Below are 22,371 nucleotides of genomic sequence, written 5' to 3' on the forward strand. Positions count from 1 at the left end.
ATTGTTTTAAGTGTAAAGAGAAAAAAGGAAGAAGATCCAAAGGAGAAGGTTGCTAGAATTCCTCAAAGAATTTATGCTCATTCATGTACCTTTCTGATTGTGATGAAGATGAGTTATACAACGAAATAAACACATACCAGATAACTCTGAGTTTTGATATATAATCACACCTGGTGTACATTTTGGATAACTTATCCGGTTTGGATAATCACACTTAGTATAGATTTTGGATAACTTATCCAGTTTTGATAAAGAATCGCACTTGGTATAGAATTTGGATAACTAGAACTACATCGGATTGATGATCACCTATCTGCTCTGCTCGGTTTGAACTTCAGAAAAGTTATTCATTTTGGATAAAATTTTGAGTAACACAAATTTATGATTATCCAAATTTGTTAAACCAGTCATTAATTCAATTCAAACCTTCTGATCAGAATAAAAGTTTGATTAGGATAGTTGTTGGTCTCACTAATGCATATAAATAGAGCATACTTCTCTGATCATTCTCATATTGTGTTTTTCTTTGTTACTTCAACAATGGCGATCTCCAAGTTTGCATTTTGTTTTTGTTTATCGATAGCTATGCTTAGCTTGTACGCTAATGCCACCGAAGTTTCACACGATGGAAGAGCCATCACCATTGATGGTAAACGAAGACTTTTGCTATCCGGTTCAATTCACTATCCTCGAAGCACATCAGGGGTAAATTTTATTCTTAGTAAAATACGATTCAGTGTTTCTAATGTGTTTTTCTGTAATCAAATTAACTCATGCATATGTTGTGCAAATGCAGATGTGGCCAGACTTGATTAGGAAGTCAAAGGAGGGTGGACTAGATGCCATCGAGACTTATGTCTTTTGGAATGTGCATGAACCAGTTCGTCGCCAGTATGATTTTACTGGTAATCTCGATCTTGTCAGGTTTCTCAAAACTGTTCAAGACGAAGGACTTTATGCTGTTCTTCGTATCGGTCCATACGTTTGTGCTGAATGGAACTATGGGTACATTCTGTCAAAATTTTCTGTTTCATATTCTCTACACTTTTTTTTGTCCCAAACACAATCTGATTGTTTGCATCTTATCAACAGAGGACTTCCTGTTTGGCTGCATAATCTGCCTGGATGTGAGATTCGAACTGCTAATGATGTTTACATGGTAATTTCAATGCCTGTCATTTTATGTCACCTAAATTATAATATTATGCTAACAAAATAAGTGAAAACCTTTAACCTCTTTGTTCTATTTTGCAGAGTGAGATGAAGAATTTTACGACCTTGATTGTTAATATGATGAAAAAGGAGAAACTTTTTGCATCCCAAGGTGGCCCAATTATTATTGCTCAGGTATATGCATATAAATACAATTGTTTTGGATTTATTCATATATTATACAGACATATATATTCATTGTGATAATCTAAATTTGTTATTATTATTTTTAGATTGAGAATGAATATGGCAATGTGCAATCATACTATGGAGATGCTGGCAAACCATATATGAACTGGTGCTCAAATTTTGCCCAATCTCTTGACATTGGAGTTCCATGGATTATGTGCCAACAAAGTGATGCTCCCCAACCAATGGTAAAATTTGCTCTCTCTTTTTTTTTTCTAAATTATTTATATTAATTTGGTTATGTATGATTAATTTTTTTATTTATTCAATTCTTTATTATCAGATAAACACATGCAATGGCTGGTACTGTGATAATTTCAAACCAAATAATGACAATAGCCCTAAAATGTGGACTGAGAATTGGACTGGCTGGTAAGTTTTTGAATCTTACATGATTTTTTTATTCTTTTTTTAAAATTATTTATTATTCTTTGGGTAAAGTTTTCCTAAATTTATATAATGCATAAATCAGGTTCAAGAGCTGGGGTGGTAAAGACCCACTTAGGACCGCTGAGGATCTTGCCTTCTCTGTTGCAAGATTTTTCCAGACCGGAGGAACTTTCCCATGGTTGGTACATTGATTATTTTAAGATTATTCATCGGATATATATTGTTTCATGTAAAACACTTTTTCTAACTGTTATGTATCTCTGTGTTTGCGTCTATCCTTTCCAGAATTATTACATGGTTGGTACATTGATTATTTTAAGATTATTCATCGGATATATGTATTGTTTCATGTAAAACACTTTTTCTAACTGTTATGTATCTCTGTGTTTGCGTCTATCCTTAATTAGTATCATGGTGGAACAAACTTTGGTCGAACATCAGCTGCATATATTACCACAACTTATGATTATGATGCTCCTCTTGATGAATATGGTAAGCGAATCGTCGAATTCAAGTTCTACACAGTTCTTATATTCAATTTCTTACATATTTTTTGGTCTTTTTACAGGTAACTTGAACCAACCTAAATGGTTGCATTTGAAGCAACTTCAAGTTCTACACAGTTCTTATATTCAATTTCTTACATATTTTTTGGTCTTTTTACAGGTAACTTGAACCAACCTAAATGGGGGCATTTGAAGCAACTTCATGAGATTCTGAAATCCATGGAGTATACTCTCACCCATGGCAATATTACCACTATCGATTTTGGAAACTCTGTTTCAGTAAGTTTATGATTTGGGATCAATTTACTAATTGATGTTTTATAGACTTTAAAATTGGCACAGTTGACTCATTTTTGTTATAAATATTTATGTATTTTAGGCCACTATGTATGCAACAAATGATTCAGCAAGCTGCTTTTTTGGCAATGCAAATTCCAGCACTGATCATACAATCACTTTCCAAGGAAACATATACACCATTCCTGCTTGGTCTGTTAGCATTCTTCCTGATTGCAAAACTGAAGGATATAACACTGCAAAGGTATGCACTAATTATTTCTCAAAATTGCTTCATATATATATATATATATTAATTATTTTATTAATTTGTTTTTTACCCTTTTTTTAGGTGAACACACAAACATCAGTTAAGGTGAAAATGGTGAACAAGGCTGAGGATGAACCTGAATCTCTTGGCTGGCTGTGGAGGCCTGAAAACATTGATGACACAAGACTTCAAGGAAAGGGAGAATTTACTGCAAATAAACTCATGGATCAGAAGGATGTTGCAGCTGATGCTAGTGATTATCTTTGGTACATGACAAGGTACTATTAAATGTTTTAATTATTTTTGTATCTTTTTTTAAAATTCCATGTGTACATATTTTTGTATCTTATAATTTGTTTAACTTGGATTTTGAGCAGTGTTCATCTCAACAAAGACGATCCAATCTGGAGTGGGAACATGACTCTAAAGATCAATGCCACTGGTTTTATCCTTCATGCATATGTTAATGGAGAATATCTTGGTAAGATATTGGAATCTGATTTGTTAATGTATCTTAACTACTTACTTATACCTTTGTTTGCTTGTTAAATTTTTTTATTTCTCTAACCTCTGTAAATATAGGTTCTGAATGGGCTAAATACAATGACTACAATTATGTTTTTGAGAAAAATGTCAAGTTAAACCCCGGAAAGAACGTGATTTCCTTGCTGAGTGCCACCGTTGGATTTCCGGTTCGTATTAACTGCATTCTTGTCTTAAGATCATTAGGTGGTTGTGATTAGTTATATCAGTTTTAATTAATTTTAAATTTGTGGATTATGATCAGAACTATGGAGGTGGATTTGATGTGATAAATACTGGAGTTCCTGGTCCTGTTGTTTTGGTGGGACAAAATGGTGATGAAATGGTGATCAAGGATTTATCAGCACACAAATGGTCATACGAGGTTGGGCTACATGGCTTGAAGAACCAGCTCTTTAGCACCGATTCTCGTTACGCGGCTAAATGGTCAGCCGAAAACCTACCAATTAACAGGATGATGACATGGTACAAGGTAAGTAAACCCAAATGTTACAAACATTAAGCTTGTTTTAATTACTCAGTAACACTTTAAGCAATATAATAATATTTGGTTATGTTTGCTTTGTTTCAGACGACTTTCAAAGCTCCTCTGGGAACTGATCCAGTTGTTGTGGACCTGCAAGGGTTAGGCAAGGGCCATGCTTGGGTCAATGGCAATAGCCTTGGGAGATATTGGCCAAGCTATTTGGCTGAGGAAGATGGTTGTAGCCTTGAAGCTTGTGACTACCGTGGCTCATACGATAACAACAAGTGTGTCTTCAATTGTGGCAAACCTACTCAGAGATGGTAATTACCAACATTTTTCTTCAGTTGCTCATCAAATGTTTTTGCTCGTTTATCTTAAATCATGATTTTAATTATATGTTTATTGTGTTTAAGGTATCACGTTCCGCGATCGTTTATGCAAGACGGTGAGAACACTCTGGTTTTGTTTGAGGAATTTGGTGGCAACCCATCTCTTGTGAATTTCCAAACCGTCACAACTGGAACAGTGTGTGCAAATGCCCATGAGAAGCACACATTGGAATTGGCATGCCAAGGTCGTCCGATTTCAGCAATCAAGTTTGCTAGCTTTGGCAATCCACAAGGCAGATGCGGATCATTTGAGAAGGGAAGCTGTGATGCCAAGGATGTATTGTCTATCATTCAAAACGTAAGTATTATTTTTCTTCCCCAATCATTTGTTGTAAAATTCAAGTTGCATTTCCTTCTTAATTATGTAAATAAATATGTATCCCCTTTTTTTGTAATGTGATTTTATAGGAATGTGTGGGCAAGGAGAAGTGCTCGATCGATGTTTCAGAGAGCAAACTTGGATCAGCAAATTGTGGTGCTTCTGTAAAGAGGCTGGCTGTGGAAGCTGTTTGCTAGGGTTATAGGGTTTTTTTAGATTAGATAAAGTATTGTATTATTATGAGGTCAATTTGGTAAGTAACCAAAGCTTTGATTAGGGGTAGACTAGGTTGGTTGCTATCATTTTCTAGTTAGTGTCAAAGGCACTATAACTTTTTTATATCTATCAATAAATTTCTTAGTTTCCTTAATGTTCATTACTTCTATCCAGTTGTGCAAGATGGTTATACATTTGAATTCGAACCCATCATATAATAGAAGTTGGTTCCATCTAAAATTGTAGGAAATTAAGTTATCATAAATAATTTCACACGTACTACAATTTTCTGATCCTAATGTAAAGTAAGTCTTCGTATCCGATCATACTGTCAAAACTAACTATTTGAAAATCAACAAATCCCCTGGTTTTCATATTTTTCTTCTTGTGAATTAACTGAGACGAATGAATTTTTACCATAAATTGGAATGAAATAATACACTAGCTAGGTTCAGAAAAAGGACTAGTAGGATTAGGGCAATAAGCATGCACGTGGTAATTGATAGGTGGCCCCCTTCCATTCACTTGCTGTGTGGACTCCCCTGGATTTGGATTGGGATGTTTAGACATGCTTGTTTAAAACGTGAGTGCATTATTCTATTCCAATAATATTATTATTATTATTATATTCTAGATAATGGAGAGTTAGTAGGTCTTTTCGTTGGAACTATATTTTCTATGGTGGTTGTTCGTTCTTGATCTTGAATAAAAAAACAAGTTGAAATGAATAAAATTTCCACTCAATTAACCACGGAATAAATACATTTAGTTACAGAAATCTATACGAGTCCAATTGTGTTGTTTGTACTAGTTGCATGAACAAGAGAACAATGAAGGCAATCTAGGATGGTCTCCACAAAAATTGGTTCATCCATAATCGGGCTACGTAATCAAGCTTCGAGAAACTAAAACGCTCCGGAGCTCCAACCCGTTTCCGTTGAAAACAAATTAAAAATTATACTTTTTAATTTTTATCTCAATTAGACTGTGTACGTGTACGTGTTTGGAAAGTCCGATTTTAGAAATTCCAGAGGAAAGACCCCTGAGCCGGCATAGAGCCGTCCAAATTCTCTTCCGCGTAGTAATCAACGCCTGTCGTTGGCTCTGTCGTTGCTGGACTGAAAAACTGCCCGTTCAGCTCATCAAAACCCGGAAACAACCCGTATTCCGTTGCGTAATTACCCGACCCGAACGTCCTAAAAAGATCCGAAAACGAATCGTTTTGAGTCACTTGAAAATCACTGTCCATTAGGACGGTTCCACTCCCCTCCGACACAGACGGGGATGGAGACTGAGACTGAGACTGAGACTCCGTCTGCAACTCCGACATCGAATGATCCGAGTGGTGCTGGGTTGTCTGAGGCTCCGAATTTGCAAACCTAGCCGCCTCGGCTTGGATCTCGGTCGGGCTGAGCGTCCGACCACCCGAAATATCGGGCGGGTTGTCAGGGAAATTAAACTTGGCGGTGCGGCCGCGCAGGCAGAAAAGCGCGGCGTCGAAAGCGCGAGCCGCCTTCTCGGCGGAGTCGTAGGAGCCGAGCCAGATTCGCTCGCGGCTGTTGGGTAGGCGGATTTCGGATACCCATTTGCCCCACTTGCGCTTCCGTACTCCCTTGTACTTGAAGTCGTTTCGCTCCGAGGGCTTCCCGATGGTCTGCTGCTGCTTCACCATGGACGAGGAAGAAGACGACTCCGTTTCGTAGTAGTAGAAAATAGATTTGACTTTGAGTTGTGTTGAGTGATGTTTTGTTGTGGGTTTTGTTATAACTTGTATGCATCTGAGAATGGAATTTGCGGCTCTGCGTTATATATATATGTGGGTTTTGGGGTTGGGGCTTGGCCCCTGGGAAGGCAAGGGGTTTCTTTGACTGATGACTGGGGATAGTCAACACTGCAGAGGCGCGTAAGCTAGGTTGCTGCAATCGTCAAAGGTGGACACGTGGCTACTTCAGAGAGTGCTGTTAGGGCAGATTACGCGGGGGAAGGGTAATATGGGATTCGAGCACGTGTGTTGTTCATTCCTCATGCTCCCTTTGTTGGAAAAATAAATAAATTTATAAACAAGGGAAGAGTAACACCCCAAGTTGAATCTTATACTTATAATAATGTGTTTAGAATAAAACCCAACTGGATATATATTTTTAAATCTTTTATGTTACATCCAGAGTTCAAGATTCATCTTGAATGACAAGTTTTTAGTTCAAAGTCACAATTGGTTCCATGGGTTTTTTTTTTTTTCTTAGTTTTCAAATACGAAACTTGATTATTGAGTCTCAAATTCAACTCTAATTTTGGGTATGGAACTTAAGGTTCAAATTTTGGGTGTTTTATCTCCCTAAATATTAAGCTTAAATTTGAGGTTCAAGGACCTATGTTGCGGGTCTAGTGCTTGAATTTTTGTTTATAGATTTAATGTTTGAGATTTCAAGTCCTAAGTTCATATTTTAAATTTATATATAAATCATGAGTCGAATGTGAAAAACCTAAAAATAAGAGCTTTAATTCATAGAATAGAACCAAGTGAATTGCATAAATGAAATATGAATAATCCTAAACTTTAATTTGATAACTCTCATTTCATTCTATAGGTGCTCATTCTCAAATTTATGTGTGAGTCAACCAATGAATACTTTATTTTTCAAAGGACAACCAAAGGGATATTCATTCCACGGGAATGATCAATGATGTGATTATATTCCTCCCGACCAAACATTCACCAAGTACCTCATTTCATTACGAATGAATCACCAATCATATATTGACATGACCAATGATAAATTTGTTAGTCCAATCTTTAGAGGCTCTAAAAGAGCAAAAAAGAAACTTACATGTAATGAGGATAATATTATTTTGTTATTTCGATTAATAACACACACATGAAAATTTATCATACATGCTATCATTTATTGACCAGAAATAACAAAAAGTGTTATTCCCTTTACATAAGAGTTTATTTTCTTAAAAGAACGAGAGGATTCTAAATGTATATTATAAATTAATGTGAAAAAGGCAAAAGTAAGATACTACTAATTAACTAATTGAAATGCAAAGTAAAAAGTCCAAAACCGTGACCTCCCCCCACCAGCTAGTAAACCTCGTCAACTGGGTCAACCCATCCCCATCAAACTCGGAAGTACAGACAATAGAGATGCGTCATCTCAAACATAAGCACCAAATATTATTCGTACATGATCAACAAAAGGAATAAATAAATAAGAAATATATGTTTAACAACGCGTAGATCTAGTAAGTTTGTCTTACATAATGCAAATGACCTAACTAATATTGCGTCATCCAGATCCACACCCATGCCATGCCTGTCCTCATCCTTCTTCGATGCTTCATCTGTTATACGTCGAGATGTTCATGTTGTAGGAATGGTCTAATGGAATATTCAATCCCCTACATTTTAAACAATCAAAATCATATGTAATTTAGTTTATGTTACAACAATGATCCATATCGAAAGTTGTTCCGTCGTTTAAAACGTGTAGAACGACGCAAATTGTTAAATTAAACTAAAACAAATATACAAATAATTAAATGGCTAAAACTAATAAATAATTTCGATTACTGAATATGCATATATGACTGTGTTTGGAAATGGAGGATAAAATTATGAGCGTTGTTTCTTTCTGCATTTACCAACATGATACTCCGTAGATGGGCATGGCTGAAGTCTAGTGCTTATAATATGGCCAAATTATCGATCAAAGAAGAAAACACAGTCAACTTTGGAAAACGTGCCTTTTGATTTGATTATAACACCATCTCACTAGTTAAGCTTAGCCGCCCACATGAAAGTAAGCTTTTACAGTCACTAGAACCTAAAGTATGCGGTTAAGTTTCAGACCCAAAAAAAAAAAAGTATGCGGTTAAGAGGATTTACAATCATAAGTTTTCATGTAAAATCTAAAGTAAGTTTTCTAGTGCTTAAATTTTAACTTAAAGTATGTGATTGGAGGTGAGTTTTCTCACTTCCTCCCTAAATTTTATCTAAGGAGGTAATTTAGGGAGTCCATTGTAAATGCTCTAAATCTTAAACTCAAATTTGAGATGCAGTGACCTAGGTTACATGTCTAGTGCTTGAGTTTTTGTTCATTGGTTCTATGTTTGAGATCCCAAATTCAGGATTTTATATTTAGATTCTAAGTCGAATGTCAAATACCTAAAATTTGGACTTGTACTCTAGATCCAGTCGATCACATAGATGAAATGAGTATTTTCATAACTTTTAATTTGGAAACGCTCATTTTAATGTATAGATACTCTATTTTTAATGTTGGAAGATATTTCAAATTAGAATCCTCTTAAAAAAAATCATGAATACCTTTTTCTAAAGGAGAACAAAGGGATATTCATTTCATAAGAATGAAGATTTGGCTATATTCCTCCTAACCAAACAATCTATATAAGGGATATTCATTTCATAGGAATGAATGACTTTACTAATCCGCAATCGGAATTAAAATAAGAAATTGAATTTATATTACGAATACTCATGTATTTACTGCATTTTCACCCATTTGTCATGGCAAAAGGCAAAGAGAGGCAATGGATGTTACTATTTACATGAATAATGTCTGCCCTAGCAAATTTTTTGTTGGTTTTCCACCCATTGCCATGACAATCTAAGGACAACAACTATTCACATGAGATATGAGGAGAGGAATTTGTATAGAGCTTTGATGTAGAAAGTGAAGAATATGGCTAAGTATTTATTAAAAAAATTAAATTAAATTTTTGGTCTTTTTGTATTTTATTTTATTCCATTTTTTTGTTATTTAAATTGGCTGCTAATATCACAATGACGTCAAGATTAATCTTGAAGGCAGCAGCCCAGGCAAGTCTTGCCTTTGGGCTTGCCTAGGTTGGTGGAGCCTAGCTCTTTCCCTAGCAAGACTTGGGTGCTGGAAACACATTTGGGGGCCTTGGGGGCCTCCCAATTGAAATGCTTTAATTCCTTGAGGACTAAGTAACTCATTAGGAATCCATCTTTTTTACCCATTACATCCTCACACAATTTTTAAAATTCCTAATTTGTCATATACTTTAACCCAACAACGGGGGAATTTTAGTAATCAATTTGGTTTAATTCAATTCCAATTCACGGGAATTTAGTAAACAATTTATAAGGAATCACCCTGATTCCATATGGTTTAGTAATCGACTCCAATCAGGAATCCAAATAACTATCTCAATCCAACTTCTCCTCATCTGATTAGGGATTAGTAAACATACCATAAAAGTATCTCATTTCATTGTGAATGAATCACCAATCATATATGACATGAAATCTTTGACCCACAAAACAAGCATTGACTTGAAATTGGTAATGGTAAATCCCTAGCAAAACTAATTAAACAAGTCAACTTGGTCAGGTCATCCTTATCCATCCGCATCAAAAGGTAGTAAGTACAAATATAGAAGCGTCATCCCAAACATAAGCAAGCCTATTATATAATCAAAAGATTCAAAATCAAAATCAAAAAGTGACTGCCCAAAACGGATCATGTTCAACAACGCGTAGACACTAGTAAGCAAATAAATAAATGAGATCATCGCGCGCGGAGGATGAATGAACAAAGTATCCCACGTCAATATGATCACGCAATGCAGTATGACGACCTAACCAAGATTGCGTCATCCATACGTCCCACATACAATCAGATTTCGCCCTGTTGCTTCTTCGATGGTTCGTAAGTTAACTTCCCATGTCCAGAGAACTTTTCTATATTAAGGATGTTTATGTTCTTTTCTATATTCCGATGGTCAGAATCGTTTATATTTGAAGTTATTCTTTATAATTGAAAAAAAACAATCTGTTAAGTGAAAATGAGACGAAAATGCGGATATTCAAATAGCTAAGTTCTGATTTAGCTGATTTTTTTGGTATAGATATTCATTGGAAGATAACCTAAAAACTTAACGGTTCCGATCAACGCTGATTTGGCTATTTCCCCACTTACACATTTTCTGTATTTACAATGTGAACAAATTTCCAGTTTACTTATGAAGAAATTATAACCATAGCCAGCTAGAATGAACTAATGATCATCTGAGTGGTTAGTTAACCTTAGCCGCCCTTCTGGAAATTTATATATACACGTGCACCATTTTCACATTCCTCTGTTGAATGTTGAGTTACCTTGTGTTGTGTGTGAAACATGATTATAAAAAAGGAAAAAAATAACTTGCTCGTTTGGGCCAAGCAGATTCGCAACAGTTGAGAATTGACTACGCAAGCAGAAATGGCCCAAACCAGAAGCAGAAGCTGGACCCATTTGGAATTTTTGACCCACTCGATCAGGCCCATATTTCCAGAATCCTCTAGGTTGTGTGATCGGGCGGGTACCCATGACCCACCCAAATTAAAGAGGTGCGGTGAAAGCAAAAAAAAAAAAAGAGTTCTAGAAGAGTCGTTTTATCATCTGATAAAACCCAAGCCTGCAAGTGCAAAGTTTAGGGTTTTATCTTCTTCACTCTAACTAAGCCACTGAGTTTTCCTCCTCATCTTTTTCCTATTCTCTCTTTCTCTCCCTTCTGCTTCAAATTCAAGAGGTTATTAGCTTTCCCTTCGTCGTTTCAAACTTGTATAGCTGCGTTTTATTCATTTGGGCAAATTTAAAATTTTCAATTGATTTACTTTTTCCTTCATTTCTATGCTGAATTGTTTCATGTGGGTGATACGCAGAAATGGCCACATCTCAGCTGACAGCGTCGTCAATCTCGGCGAGGAACTTGGCGTCATTTGAAGGCCTCAGACCTTCAAACCTCAAGTTTGGCTCTCCAGTAGGAGTCTCACTTGTAAGCCACAGGTCCTTCCGTGGTCTCGTCGTCAAGGCTGCCACAACGGTCGCTCCCAAGGTTGTTATTTTGCTTCTTCTTTGTTTTTGTATTGCTTGTTGTTCCCAATCTGACTATGGTTCATTTATTTATTTCTTTTTTGTGGGTAAATTTGGTTGCTTTGGCAATGATTTGAAAACGAGTATCCTTACATGATTTGAATTTTTATTCTCTACCCATTTCATCATTTCCACAGAGAGAATTTATGCCATTTGTAGTGAAGGGCTCTGTATTCTCTACTTGTACATGTTTGAAACTATTGATGATCGTTGGGTTATTGTTAGCTCGGCAATTTGTTATATTCAGGGTTTTTACTATTTGTGGTAGGTTTACCTGTTTAAGTTTCGAGTTATGTTTGCCCGTCTCTCTAAAAGAACGATTTTTAAGTAAAAAAAATTATGGAAGTCGTGTTTGTTTGTTTGGATTTGTTATAAAATTAGCTCCGTTATTGAATTTGTTGTGTCAGTGTTATATGTGGTTTATCTGATGTTCATTGGTTCTGATCCAATTCTGCAGTACACTTCGATTAAGCCTTTAGGTGACAGAGTGCTTGTGAAGATCAAAACCATGGAAGAGAAAACTGGTGGTGGAATCTTACTCCCAACCAGTGCTCAGACAAAGCCTCAAGGAGGTGAGGTGGTTGCTGTTGGAGAGGGTAAAACAATTGGGAAGACCAAAGTGGGCATCAGTGTTCAGGTGCTTGATGATTGTACATGTTGTTATCCTCGTTAGCTATGATGAACCATTGTCCGAGTTTACTGAATGTTTTCCATTTCATTATAGCCTTAGTTTCCTATTTACCGAATGCTTTCGATTTTATAGACTGGTGCCGAAGTTGTCTACTCCAAGTATGCTGGGACAGAGGTTGAGTTCAATGGTTCTAAGCATCTTATACTTAAGGATGATGACATAGTTGGTATTCTTGAAACCGAAGATGTGAAGGATCTCAAGCCTCTGAATGATAGAGTCTTAATCAAGGTTTGTTGCCTATTCAAACTTTTTAACTCCTGTGTATGATTGTTTCAATAGTCAGTTAATATTCAGGAAGACATACAGTTAATACCTGGTTTGGCTTTTATTCACAATTAATTCTCTTCCTCTCTCTATAGTGAAAGTGGTCGGCAATATAGTACATCCTCCTCTATATATCCAGCATTTTGCCACCAATTGTCAATTTATCACCTTTTCTTCCACTTGTTTGAACCAAAGTTCATGATCTTGTCCCTATGTTCAACCAATGCAGGTCGCTGAGGTCGAGGAAATGACTCCTGGAGGCTTGTTGCTGACAGAGGCAAGCAAGGAGAAACCTTCGATTGGCACGGTAAGGGGTAGTGAGTTATGAATTTTTCCATCTTTGCCCAAGGCATTGCAGCTATTGTGGATAAGGTTTTGGACTTGTGAGGTAGTGTAGCTTATGTTCTGCTTACGATGTGACAGGTGATTGCCGTTGGACCCGGTACTCTTGATGAGGAAGGAAACAGGAAACCATTATCCATTTCCGAGGGGAACACAGTTTTGTACTCCAAGTATGCGGGAAATGACTTCAAGGGCAAAGATGGTTCCGAGTACATAGCTTTAAGAGCTTCGGATGTCATTGCTATACTTTCTTAGTTGTCCAATTAGATGAGCTCAATCTGTATTTTTGAAATATCCGGCAGTGTTTCTCCAAGACATTTCTGATTACATAGTTTCAGGGGGCTTCAAATGTCTTTTCTGTACTTTTCAATTTAATAACACTTGGAATATAATGATTGCATTTGAAACAATTTCGTTACCAAGTCGAATTTAAGTATCCTCGGATGAAGAAGCAATTTATGATAAATGAATCCGTGTGGATTGGTGGTGGAAAATCACAGGGATATTGGTGCTCATACAATCCAATGAAATTGAGCCCCAAAAAAAAAAAAAACAATCCAATGAATCCTTATGTGAATCAAGTGCCATTTATACACTAGTAATCAATAGCTGCAATGGTTAGAAATGGCACAAAACTTGGTGCCATAAGTCATAACTATAGTCGCATATTCCGTCCCTTGATTGTTCTCTACCGAAGCCTTTACAAATGAGTCAGAAATAGAATGTCAAATTGGTCTCAAAAGACGAAAAGGTATTGTACATAATTCAACCCCGCCACATTGCACCAAAAATATGTGATTGAGCTCAATTCGCCAAATTGGTGGAACCATATTGTACATAATTCAACCCCGCCACATTGCACCAAAAATATGTGATTGAGCTCAATTCGCCAAATTGGTGGGACCCGTCACCGTCAAGGAACAATTACATCCCTCCATGAACTGAGACTTCATTTTTGATTGCTGTGATCTCACAAGAAGGATTTTGTTCATATCAATTACAGCTTAGAGTTCCCAACCAGATGGGAATTCATCTATCAAAGACTTGATCATTTGATTGTTCGAACTTTACCGATTAAATGAGGCTGCAGAGTTGTCATCATACGGCGCTCTCCATGCATTTCCACTGTCACTTCCACTACAGGCTTGATTGGGGACGGGAACATTGCCCAGGTCTCCATCCAAGCTCATCTGCTGTACTTCAACGGATGACAGTATCTTTATACTCTGGACACAGCCTACAAACTCCCTGAAAGCAATTTAAGAATGAAAGCATGAGGAAAAACCAATTAAAAGGGAAAAATAGAAGACTAATTTAGTTTTACAAGGTTCTTTGACTTACTCCCATGGATCATCACCAACAAGAAGTATGTCATTTTCATGATCCACATAAACTAGTTTCCAGTCAGTCCTATGTGGATCTTCTAGTTGACCTTCAATCCCAAACATGCGGGCTAGATCGTGCCTGAGCTCATTGTAGCCTTTATAACGGGTGACATCAATGCATCTTCCCACAGATCCACGCTTTTGAACCTTTAAAATGTTTGAATTGGTATTAGGCAAAGGTATTTTCATGAAGATAATAGAACATTACGACATCTTGACCTTAACCACACAGTTTTTATGGCGAAAACAAAACTAGTTGCAGACAAGTTGGTTCACAAATTCCATGACAAAATATGTACCTCACTTCAAAAGCAGTAACGCAAAGATAAATCAGTACGAGTGACAAACCTTTGTATATGTTCTCATGCGTTGAGCCTGGTTTGCCCACAATCCATTGCTTAAAACTCCAGCTTCATTTATGGCAACATCACTTGAGCACCCAGGCTTGAAAGGTAAGTTTGCTGCCCCAAATGACTGAGAGCTGATTGCAGCAGTAGATAACTCTGTCTCAATATCTCTTGGTGTTCCACCATAATTAGACAGTAAGTTCTGGAGGTCTTTTTGAGAGTCATATCCCCTTGATAACAAAGTGTCAGGTGCCAATCCCTCAATATTAGCTGAGAAAGGAAGACTGTTCCGAGGATGTGATTGAACATCACTATCCAAACAAAATGTGGGGAGTGCGTAGTTCTGCTGGATTGTGCTAGCATCCAGACAATACGACGTTCCAGATGATGAAGCTTCCAACTGATCAGTAATTGTACCTTTATATTTTATCTGGTCTGGTCCCTTTGAGCTGGGAAACTCATGTTTAATTCGAATTTCAGACTTGCTTTGAAGCTCCTGAACCAAATTACTAGCAGGTTCCGCCACTGAATCCCCCAACAACATGGCTGTTCCTTGCTGATTCCTGTTCAAGAAGTTTGATGGGGACATCTGGCAGTTATTAGTAGAAGGGGAGGTTGAACATGATGGACCGTCGCCTTCTGTAATACCGGAATGGCTTCTGATTGCTGTCAGTGGCTTGTGCTGGCTCTGGGGTTGGACTGAAGAAATATGTTGTGACTGCATCAGTGATGGAGCTGAGAAGTTGTTGAGAAGTTTGTCTGCTGAGAAGCTGTTTCCGCTTAGCGGTTGTTGATGATGCTGAGACAGAGGCAACTGTTGTAACTGCTGATTTTGTTGATGGGCTAGCTGCTGCTGTAACAGTTGGGGTTGCAAAAGTGGGCTTGATGGGGAAAGTAACTGTTGCTGCTGCTGCTGTTGCTGTAATTTCTGTAGCAACTGTAATTGGAGTTGTTGCTCTGAGATGCCCTGTTGTGACGATTGCTGCACTTGTGGTTGCTGCTGTACTTTCTGCGACATGCTCTGGTGCAACAATTGCAGTGAGGACTGTTGCAACTGTGCTGACTGCTGCTGCCTTTGTAAGAGGCTTGGTTGTGGTTCCAGTTGCTGCTGCTGGAGCTGTGAGTCTTGTGATCCTGTTGTGAACTGAAATGAATTCTTACTAGAAGAGTGGACAGTTTGCTGGGATTGGGTATTCCCTGTTTGCAATTGCTGCTGTTGAAGCTGGGAGAACATAACTGGTTGGTGTGAATTTTGGCCTGGGATCTGATTGGGAGCAACAACACCATTATTTACAACAGTTGGTTGTAATTGTTGTTGTTGCTGCTGTTGCCGTTGTGGTGGTTGTGGTGGTTGATGTTGTGGCTGCTGTTGATGTGGCTGCTGATGCTGCTGCAGCTGTTGAGACTCTTGCTGTTGTTGCTGCTCCCGCTGCTGCTGCTGCTGCTGATGGGAGTAATTCTGGAGCTGTTGGCTCGTAGGAGTCTGCAATAATTGTTGCAGCTGCTGCTGTTGGGGGTGATTTTGCTGCTGTTGGTTCATAGGAGAGTGCAATAATTGCTGCAGCTGCTGCTGTTGGGGATGACTTTGCTGCTGTTGGTTCATAGGACTGTGCAATAATTGCTGGAGCTGCTGTTGCTGCTGTTGCTGCTGCTGCTGTTGGGGCCATGTCACAGTTGGCTGTTGCACTTGACTTACTTGGTTTTGTGGAGCTGATTTATTTAACTGGACACCTGGTGCAGACAGAACTGGAGCTTGAAAACTCAATAACTTGGATGGATCATCAGTACTAAGGTTATTTTGCAGGCCGGTTGGAGGGACCATGGATGGGAAATATCCAGACTGAGCAGCTGAAAACTGATTATTTTGTTGCATGTTCATCCACTGCACCAAACTTAAACCAGGGAAAATCGAGTTTGGAGCACTCTTCATGCCAAAGTCATCTCCAAGCCAAGGCATGGCTCTCTTGAAAGCATTCTCTATGTCGGATTCATCATCTGCAGAAGCACTCCAAGAGATGAGAAAAAGATTTTCCGACACGAAAGGATTTACGTGGGCATACAACAAAATGTTTGTCATGTGATTCCACTGGAATTTTTTCAAGCTAAACTTTAAACATGCTTCCAAGTTACTAGACTTCGAAGACTTTAAGAATCTAGCCGACTTGCAAACATGGTTTACCTGGCATCCCTGGTTGTTTGGGAAACTTAGGTCTGAAAAATGGAGGAGGGCATATGTAGAAAGGAGTTACAACAGGCTCAATTTCCCAAATTGAAACTCGGCCAGGCCGTTCACCAGCTGTTGATTCATCCCATCCAACCTATAAAAAGTACAAAATTTTCATTAGCTAATAAGCTTAACTACACGTCTATAACGCCTAGAGAATTTTGACTCAGATGTGTATTACGTAGTGAGCTCTAGAAGAATGAATCAAGGACATGCAACACTAAAATAAATGCCCATTATGCTACTTAAAATTCACCGGTAACTCTAATGATGTACACTGTAAATATACAAAACATTATGTAACCTAGACTAATTCCTAAAATACCATATCAATGGCTAAACAATACCTGAAGATTGCGCCACTGCGAATTTTTCCATCGAACAGTATCCATATCGCTAATGCCAGTGATTGTGCCCATGTATCGGCGTACTCCTGACTCTTCAGTCTCAAACATCATTCTGAATCGCATGCCAAGTGAAACTTGGGTATACATCGCTTTGTTGTACTTGGCTAGAGGTACCACAAACTCAGAAGGGCTTGCCCTATTAAGATCAAATAAATTGTCAGAACCTATCGAATAATAATTACAGATGGCGTCTATTACATACCAATAATGACAATCTAAACATCCTAAAGCATTACCTTGGGTTGAAAAATATGGTAAATGGACTGTTATTTGCAGCAGCATGAGCTGCAGCAGCAAGAATTCCGATATGCATGCTATCACTGGACATGACTGATGAAGAGAGAGCTGGCTGCTGTCTATTAGCACGCCTTATACCCAAGAGAAGCTGAGATTTTTCATCCCTGCATACAACCAGATTGTTGAAACTCAATAACCAAAGGAGCTATATCTAGCTGAAATAATCATCTAATTCACCATATATTTCATACCTTATAAAAAGAACAGAATCTCCAGCGAAGAGTCTTTTTGTGCTAACAAAAACACTCCAACCAGTAGTCAGCAGGTGCCTTTTTGGTTGGCCTGAAATGAATGTGCTACGTAGTTAGGGTGAAATTTAAGATATTTACATCTCAGTATCTAATAAGTAAGGCACATAACAGAAACAAGTCTATCCTACAGAAATTCAAGGGGCAGGAAATGGTAGTAAACACAAGGAAAAGTTAACAGGGCCAGCAGAAATTGCTTCTCTAAAATGATACACTCAAGCAACAAATGGTTAACAATTGAACATATATCATTGAAAAAAAAATTGAGAACTGAAGGAGAATGTTTTAAAGAGGGAACTACCTCGATAGATATGTCTGAACGTCCATGCACTGTCATGCAAATCTTTTGCCATAAGCTCCTGGGCAGGTGGTTGCATTGCAAAATCCTATCCAATATAATTTCTTTTAGTTACCACAAAGGAAAGGTGTACATTGAATGTAATACACAGAATTCTTCATTATTTTCAAACTAAAATAGAAAGTTTCCAAGTTGTACATACTAGAGGTGGGAAGATCTTCTCAGCTGCTCGACGAGGTACGGAAAACCCACCATGAGTGCTCGTGTCACTAGCTGTAAGAGTTTTGCAGAAAAACTCAGAAGGTTGCCTACTTTGCTTGAGGCCCATGTCAGATGCCAGTATTGCTTCCTTCTCATACTGCAGAACAGACATACAAGTGCATATGATTATATGTACAAAGTAGAGTTGTAAAGTATTGCTTAATTCTCAAAAAGAATGGCTGACCTACTTTGTTTACTGGTTGGAGAGTCATCTGTGCGTAGACCTCATCTGTTTCAGTATCAGCCTGAATAAGAAAAACAAATCAAGAATCGGATAAACAATCCATTTACAATCAATGTTATACAAAAACTCACAACTTTATCTTCATAACAAAAATTTCATCATGTTAAAGTAGCTGCATGGAACTTCCATACATGCAATGTGACATTATGAAGCATGCATATAAGTTTTGACGGAAGGTTGGGGTAGTTGGGTATGAAATCAGTCTCCTTTTGCATTGATGCTGCAACCTGCGAGATTTAATAGTCAAAGAAATTCCATCAGAACCCAGAATCTAAAGAAGAAAACAAAATTTTCTGTTTTGGCATCCAGAGAGAGAGAGACGCACTTGCTCACTGTGGCCTTGAGGGAAGTACACCACAAGACTTCCAACTGGAGGCAAAGAAACCAATGGCCCAGCACAAGCATGCCATAACTCTGAATTAATTCTCTTCTGTTCTCCTGTTTCAGACCAAAAAAATCTTCATCAGCGTTGAAGACAAGTCAGAAGTAATGACAGGATAATAAATGTGAAGTGCTCAACTTCTTAAAATTGGTTGGTTTCCTGTGAGACTACAGCATACAAATGTCTAAAATTAACAAATACCAGTATGAGATTTCAAGAACACAAGATCTGTTGTGTTTAAAAAAAAATTTATTTCACAAGTGATTTCAAATTGTTTTAAAAATATATATTTTTAAATATGTGAATGATATATGTATCAAATCCATAGAAATGTTCGCATGTTCCTTCTGGAAGTGATTAATTCACAAAAAGAAGTTATATCGGTCGAAAATGCATGATATGCAAGCAAAGAATAGCAATCTGAAATCCAAACGTTACATGGCAAGAAAAATTGTTTAAACTTTAAGAGAACAAGAACACGTTTAATCAAGAAAATAAACAGAAACAAACCCCTGACCATGAAAGTACTTCTACTTGCCACGAAAATCAAAGCCCAAGAGAGCATTTTTAAAGCATCAAACTGAGCTAAATCTTAAAAAGTAAATAGACTAAGGGGTAAAGAGGGGAAGAGAGAAGCTGTAATGGCACAAAAGAATAGTAGAACTTTCACCTTCCCCTGAGGTCGCCAAAAACCCATTTGTAGGAGCCTTCATGCTTGAGATTTGAATGATATGTCTAACAGAAATTCAAATTCCTGCTCTGTTCACTCTAAGATATGACCAGAGGGCTCTAGCTGCAGCCCATTACCCTGTAAGTGCAGTACCACTTGTTCTAAAGCAAAGTGCTTGAAGAACCAACTTGAATGGTCAGTAAAAGCTTCTCCAATTCACATTGAACCCAGGTAATTAGGCCCTACCACAATCTCCAAAATGCAACAAGGCACTAACTTTTCCTCCAAAAACACAACTTGTTCTAACTTCACCTAAATTGAAGAAACCCATCATTGCCCTTCAAATCCAGCTGCTTCCTCTCAGCTCAAATCGTAGCAACCACTCTCAGTTCCCAATGATGTTACCAACCAAAAAACAGAAAGACACCCAGAAAGAACAGAACTTTGCAGCTCAAACCTTCGAATCAGCAAAGCAGAAATTCCACATATTCCATTTCCACAGTGAACCCAAGTCTCCAAAGTTCACCAAAAAACAACCCCACTTCGCTAATTAGAAGCTCTCCTTCCCAACCACCCAACCGCCAAAGAAAATAAGAAAACTAGAAACTGAGTTATATGAAACAAATCCCAAAACGAAAAGAAAAAACAAAATGATCACAACAACGAGGACTTGTATTTTTCTTTCCGTTTGAGTTATTGGGTTTGGCGTTCTTGTGAAGTTGGGTTTTTGTGAACAGAGAATTGTTGACGGGATCGAAGTGAAAGAAACTAACTTGTCGCCGGGAAACCAGAGAGGCCAAAGCAAGCAAACAAAGCTCAGACAGCTTTTTCTACTTTATAAATCAACAGCCCGACATGAAATAGACTTAAGCAAAGCAAGGCAAAGCATTCACTCTCATTCTCTCTCAAACAGTTTCTCACACTTAGTTAAAAAAATAACAAAATAATTAACAATAAAAAACAGAGATTAAGTTAATTAAACACCATCATTAATTATTGATGTATGTATCAAATTCATTAGCGTGTGTTATGCTCTCCGCAGACATTGATTAATAATATTCCTTCCCAGTCCCTCGGCAGTGGCCACCTCAAAATATCAAATTCCAACCAAATTCACCTCAGATTCCTGTAAATTCGGATTTCACTCTCTTGTTTCTTTATCTCAACAATGCTTAGGCTCAATTGTTTTATTTAAGGTTAATTTCAGTTTAGTACCCTAAATTCTTACTTTTAAGGCATGTTTGTCAATGCATTTTCGATTTTAATGGTTTCATACTCTAAGCTTTTCAATTTTTTACAATCTAGTTCCAGCATTAACTTCATCGTCAAAATTTCCGTTAATTGCTTGTGCGGCAAGCCTGAGTCCCACCTATTTACTTATTTCAATGTTAGTTGAAGGGTATTTTGTTAAAAAATAGTTTGGTATTAATACGTATAATGTGTTATTTATGGGTGGAAAGACACTAATTACGCGGAAATACTCTTCAACTAACATCGAAATAACTGAATAGGTGAGACATATACCTGCCATGCAAGCAATTAAGGAAAATTTTGATGTTGAAGTTAACGTCGAAATCGGATTGCAAAAAATTGAAAAGTTTAAAGTATGTAATCGTTTAAATTGAGGGTGTAAGGACAGACGTGCATTAAGAGTAAAAGTTCAAGTTACTAAATCAAAATTAACCCTTTTATTTATTAAATTTGTTCATCATATTATGTGATATATACATTAAGGAAGTCTTATGACTTAATACTGAATAAATAATTTGTTTTTGTAAATGGTTTATTATGTGTGACAGTTATTACATGACATACCAAACCAATATTGTGTGATACCAATTCATGTATATCATCAAAACTCTATTTTAAAATATTAAATCATCAATTCACACGTGTTATGATGTTTATGACATATAATATCACGTCACTAACCAACTAACACTTGACTTAATGATACTTTTTTTATCAATTTTAGAAGAGTTTCTAACTTTGAATCATCTATCCATCCTCTGTTAATCATGAAATTGTTGCAATGAGAAAAACTTCTCCATACGATTTGATTTTAAGATTTTATCCTTATTAACCTACCTCACCTAAAGTAATCGTTATTTTCTAAACAAAATTTGGTAAGTCTAAAATACATTTTTCCTAATCTATTATTTATTTTTCATTTTATGAATGTGTCCAGCTGGGGAGTACGTGCGACGTTTGGTGTTGTGTGTTTGGTAACCATTGGATGAGTGAAATGGGATTTTTAACTTTGTTGGGAAAGTTTTTGACGGTCGGAATGAGATTTGGTTGAACTGCGCATGATCTCATTTGGGAAAAAAAGAAGTTTCCTTTTTTTATGGTTGCTGACGTGGCGACGCACTTGATGTTTGACTAATAAAGGGGGCCGTTTATTTTATTATTTTTGTATTGATCCAGCATCCAACTATTTCTCCCCTTTTATTTGGCCCTTTTCTATGGAGACTGGACCCACCAAAACCCTCACTACACATCATTTTTATGATTCTCTTCGTTTTCTATTTTTTTCCCCCTAATCATGGTAAATAAGGGATTTGTAGTGATTAAGAGTTGGGAGACTTTGGAAAAACACAAAGGAGAGAGAAATTTTATTAAAAAAATT

General features: G+C 37.2%; 4 protein-coding genes across 6 annotated transcripts; 2 read left to right on the top strand and 2 right to left on the bottom strand.

Annotated features, from left to right (window-relative positions):
* The first annotated feature begins 258 nt into the window (after nucleotides 1-258).
* On the top strand, nucleotides 259-4,931 carry BGAL7 (beta-galactosidase 7). The gene is made up of 18 exons (XM_089042593.1): nucleotides 259-705; nucleotides 797-1,005; nucleotides 1,093-1,159; nucleotides 1,255-1,347; nucleotides 1,446-1,589; nucleotides 1,685-1,773; nucleotides 1,874-1,959; nucleotides 2,069-2,088; nucleotides 2,199-2,283; nucleotides 2,458-2,576; nucleotides 2,677-2,838; nucleotides 2,926-3,122; nucleotides 3,222-3,325; nucleotides 3,427-3,536; nucleotides 3,632-3,859; nucleotides 3,959-4,173; nucleotides 4,267-4,540; nucleotides 4,651-4,931. The coding sequence occupies exons 1-18, from the start codon at nucleotides 475-477 to the stop codon at nucleotides 4,756-4,758; spliced, it is 2,541 nt and encodes an 846-aa protein (XP_088898719.1). The 5' UTR covers nucleotides 259-474; the 3' UTR covers nucleotides 4,759-4,931.
* Nucleotides 4,932-5,495: 564 nt separating this feature from the next.
* LOC103340617 (Integrase-type DNA-binding superfamily protein) lies at nucleotides 5,496-6,570 on the bottom strand. Its single transcript, XM_008244049.3, has one exon. It carries the CDS (start codon nucleotides 6,447-6,449, stop codon nucleotides 5,796-5,798), a length of 654 nt encoding a protein of 217 aa, XP_008242271.2. The 5' UTR covers nucleotides 6,450-6,570; the 3' UTR covers nucleotides 5,496-5,795.
* Nucleotides 6,571-11,187: 4,617 nt separating this feature from the next.
* CPN20 (chaperonin 20) lies at nucleotides 11,188-13,389 on the top strand. The gene is made up of 6 exons (XM_008244050.3): nucleotides 11,188-11,338; nucleotides 11,472-11,644; nucleotides 12,140-12,319; nucleotides 12,446-12,601; nucleotides 12,867-12,944; nucleotides 13,061-13,389. Exons 2-6 carry the CDS (start codon nucleotides 11,474-11,476, stop codon nucleotides 13,232-13,234), a joined length of 759 nt encoding a protein of 252 aa, XP_008242272.1. The 5' UTR covers nucleotides 11,188-11,338; nucleotides 11,472-11,473; the 3' UTR covers nucleotides 13,235-13,389.
* Nucleotides 13,390-13,531: 142 nt separating this feature from the next.
* On the bottom strand, nucleotides 13,532-20,615 carry LOC103340619 (auxin response factor 19). Of its 3 annotated transcripts, XM_008244052.3 has the most exons (14): nucleotides 19,743-20,615; nucleotides 19,016-19,128; nucleotides 18,822-18,917; nucleotides 18,635-18,691; nucleotides 18,388-18,543; nucleotides 18,189-18,273; nucleotides 17,831-17,921; nucleotides 17,579-17,743; nucleotides 17,283-17,478; nucleotides 16,891-17,029; nucleotides 14,713-16,706; nucleotides 14,321-14,511; nucleotides 14,051-14,227; nucleotides 13,532-13,941 (listed from the first exon to the last, which is right to left on the bottom strand). In XM_008244052.3, exons 1-14 carry the CDS (start codon nucleotides 19,783-19,785, stop codon nucleotides 13,929-13,931), a joined length of 3,516 nt encoding a protein of 1,171 aa, XP_008242274.2. In that variant the 5' UTR covers nucleotides 19,786-20,615; the 3' UTR covers nucleotides 13,532-13,928. The 3 variants fall into 3 exon arrangements, with proteins under 3 accessions (XP_008242274.2, XP_088898718.1, XP_008242276.2); XM_089042592.1 differs by having other exon boundaries at nucleotides 13,532-14,227; nucleotides 19,743-20,614; XM_008244054.2 differs by lacking the exons at nucleotides 19,016-19,128; nucleotides 19,743-20,615 and having other exon boundaries at nucleotides 18,631-18,691; nucleotides 18,822-18,885.
* Nucleotides 20,616-22,371: the final 1,756 nt, after the last annotated feature.

The sequence above is a fragment of the Prunus mume genome, linkage group LG8, assembly GCF_029339155.1.
Source record: "Prunus mume cultivar Tortuosa linkage group LG8, ASM2933915v1, whole genome shotgun sequence".
Taxonomy (NCBI): Eukaryota; Viridiplantae; Streptophyta; class Magnoliopsida; order Rosales; family Rosaceae; genus Prunus; species Prunus mume.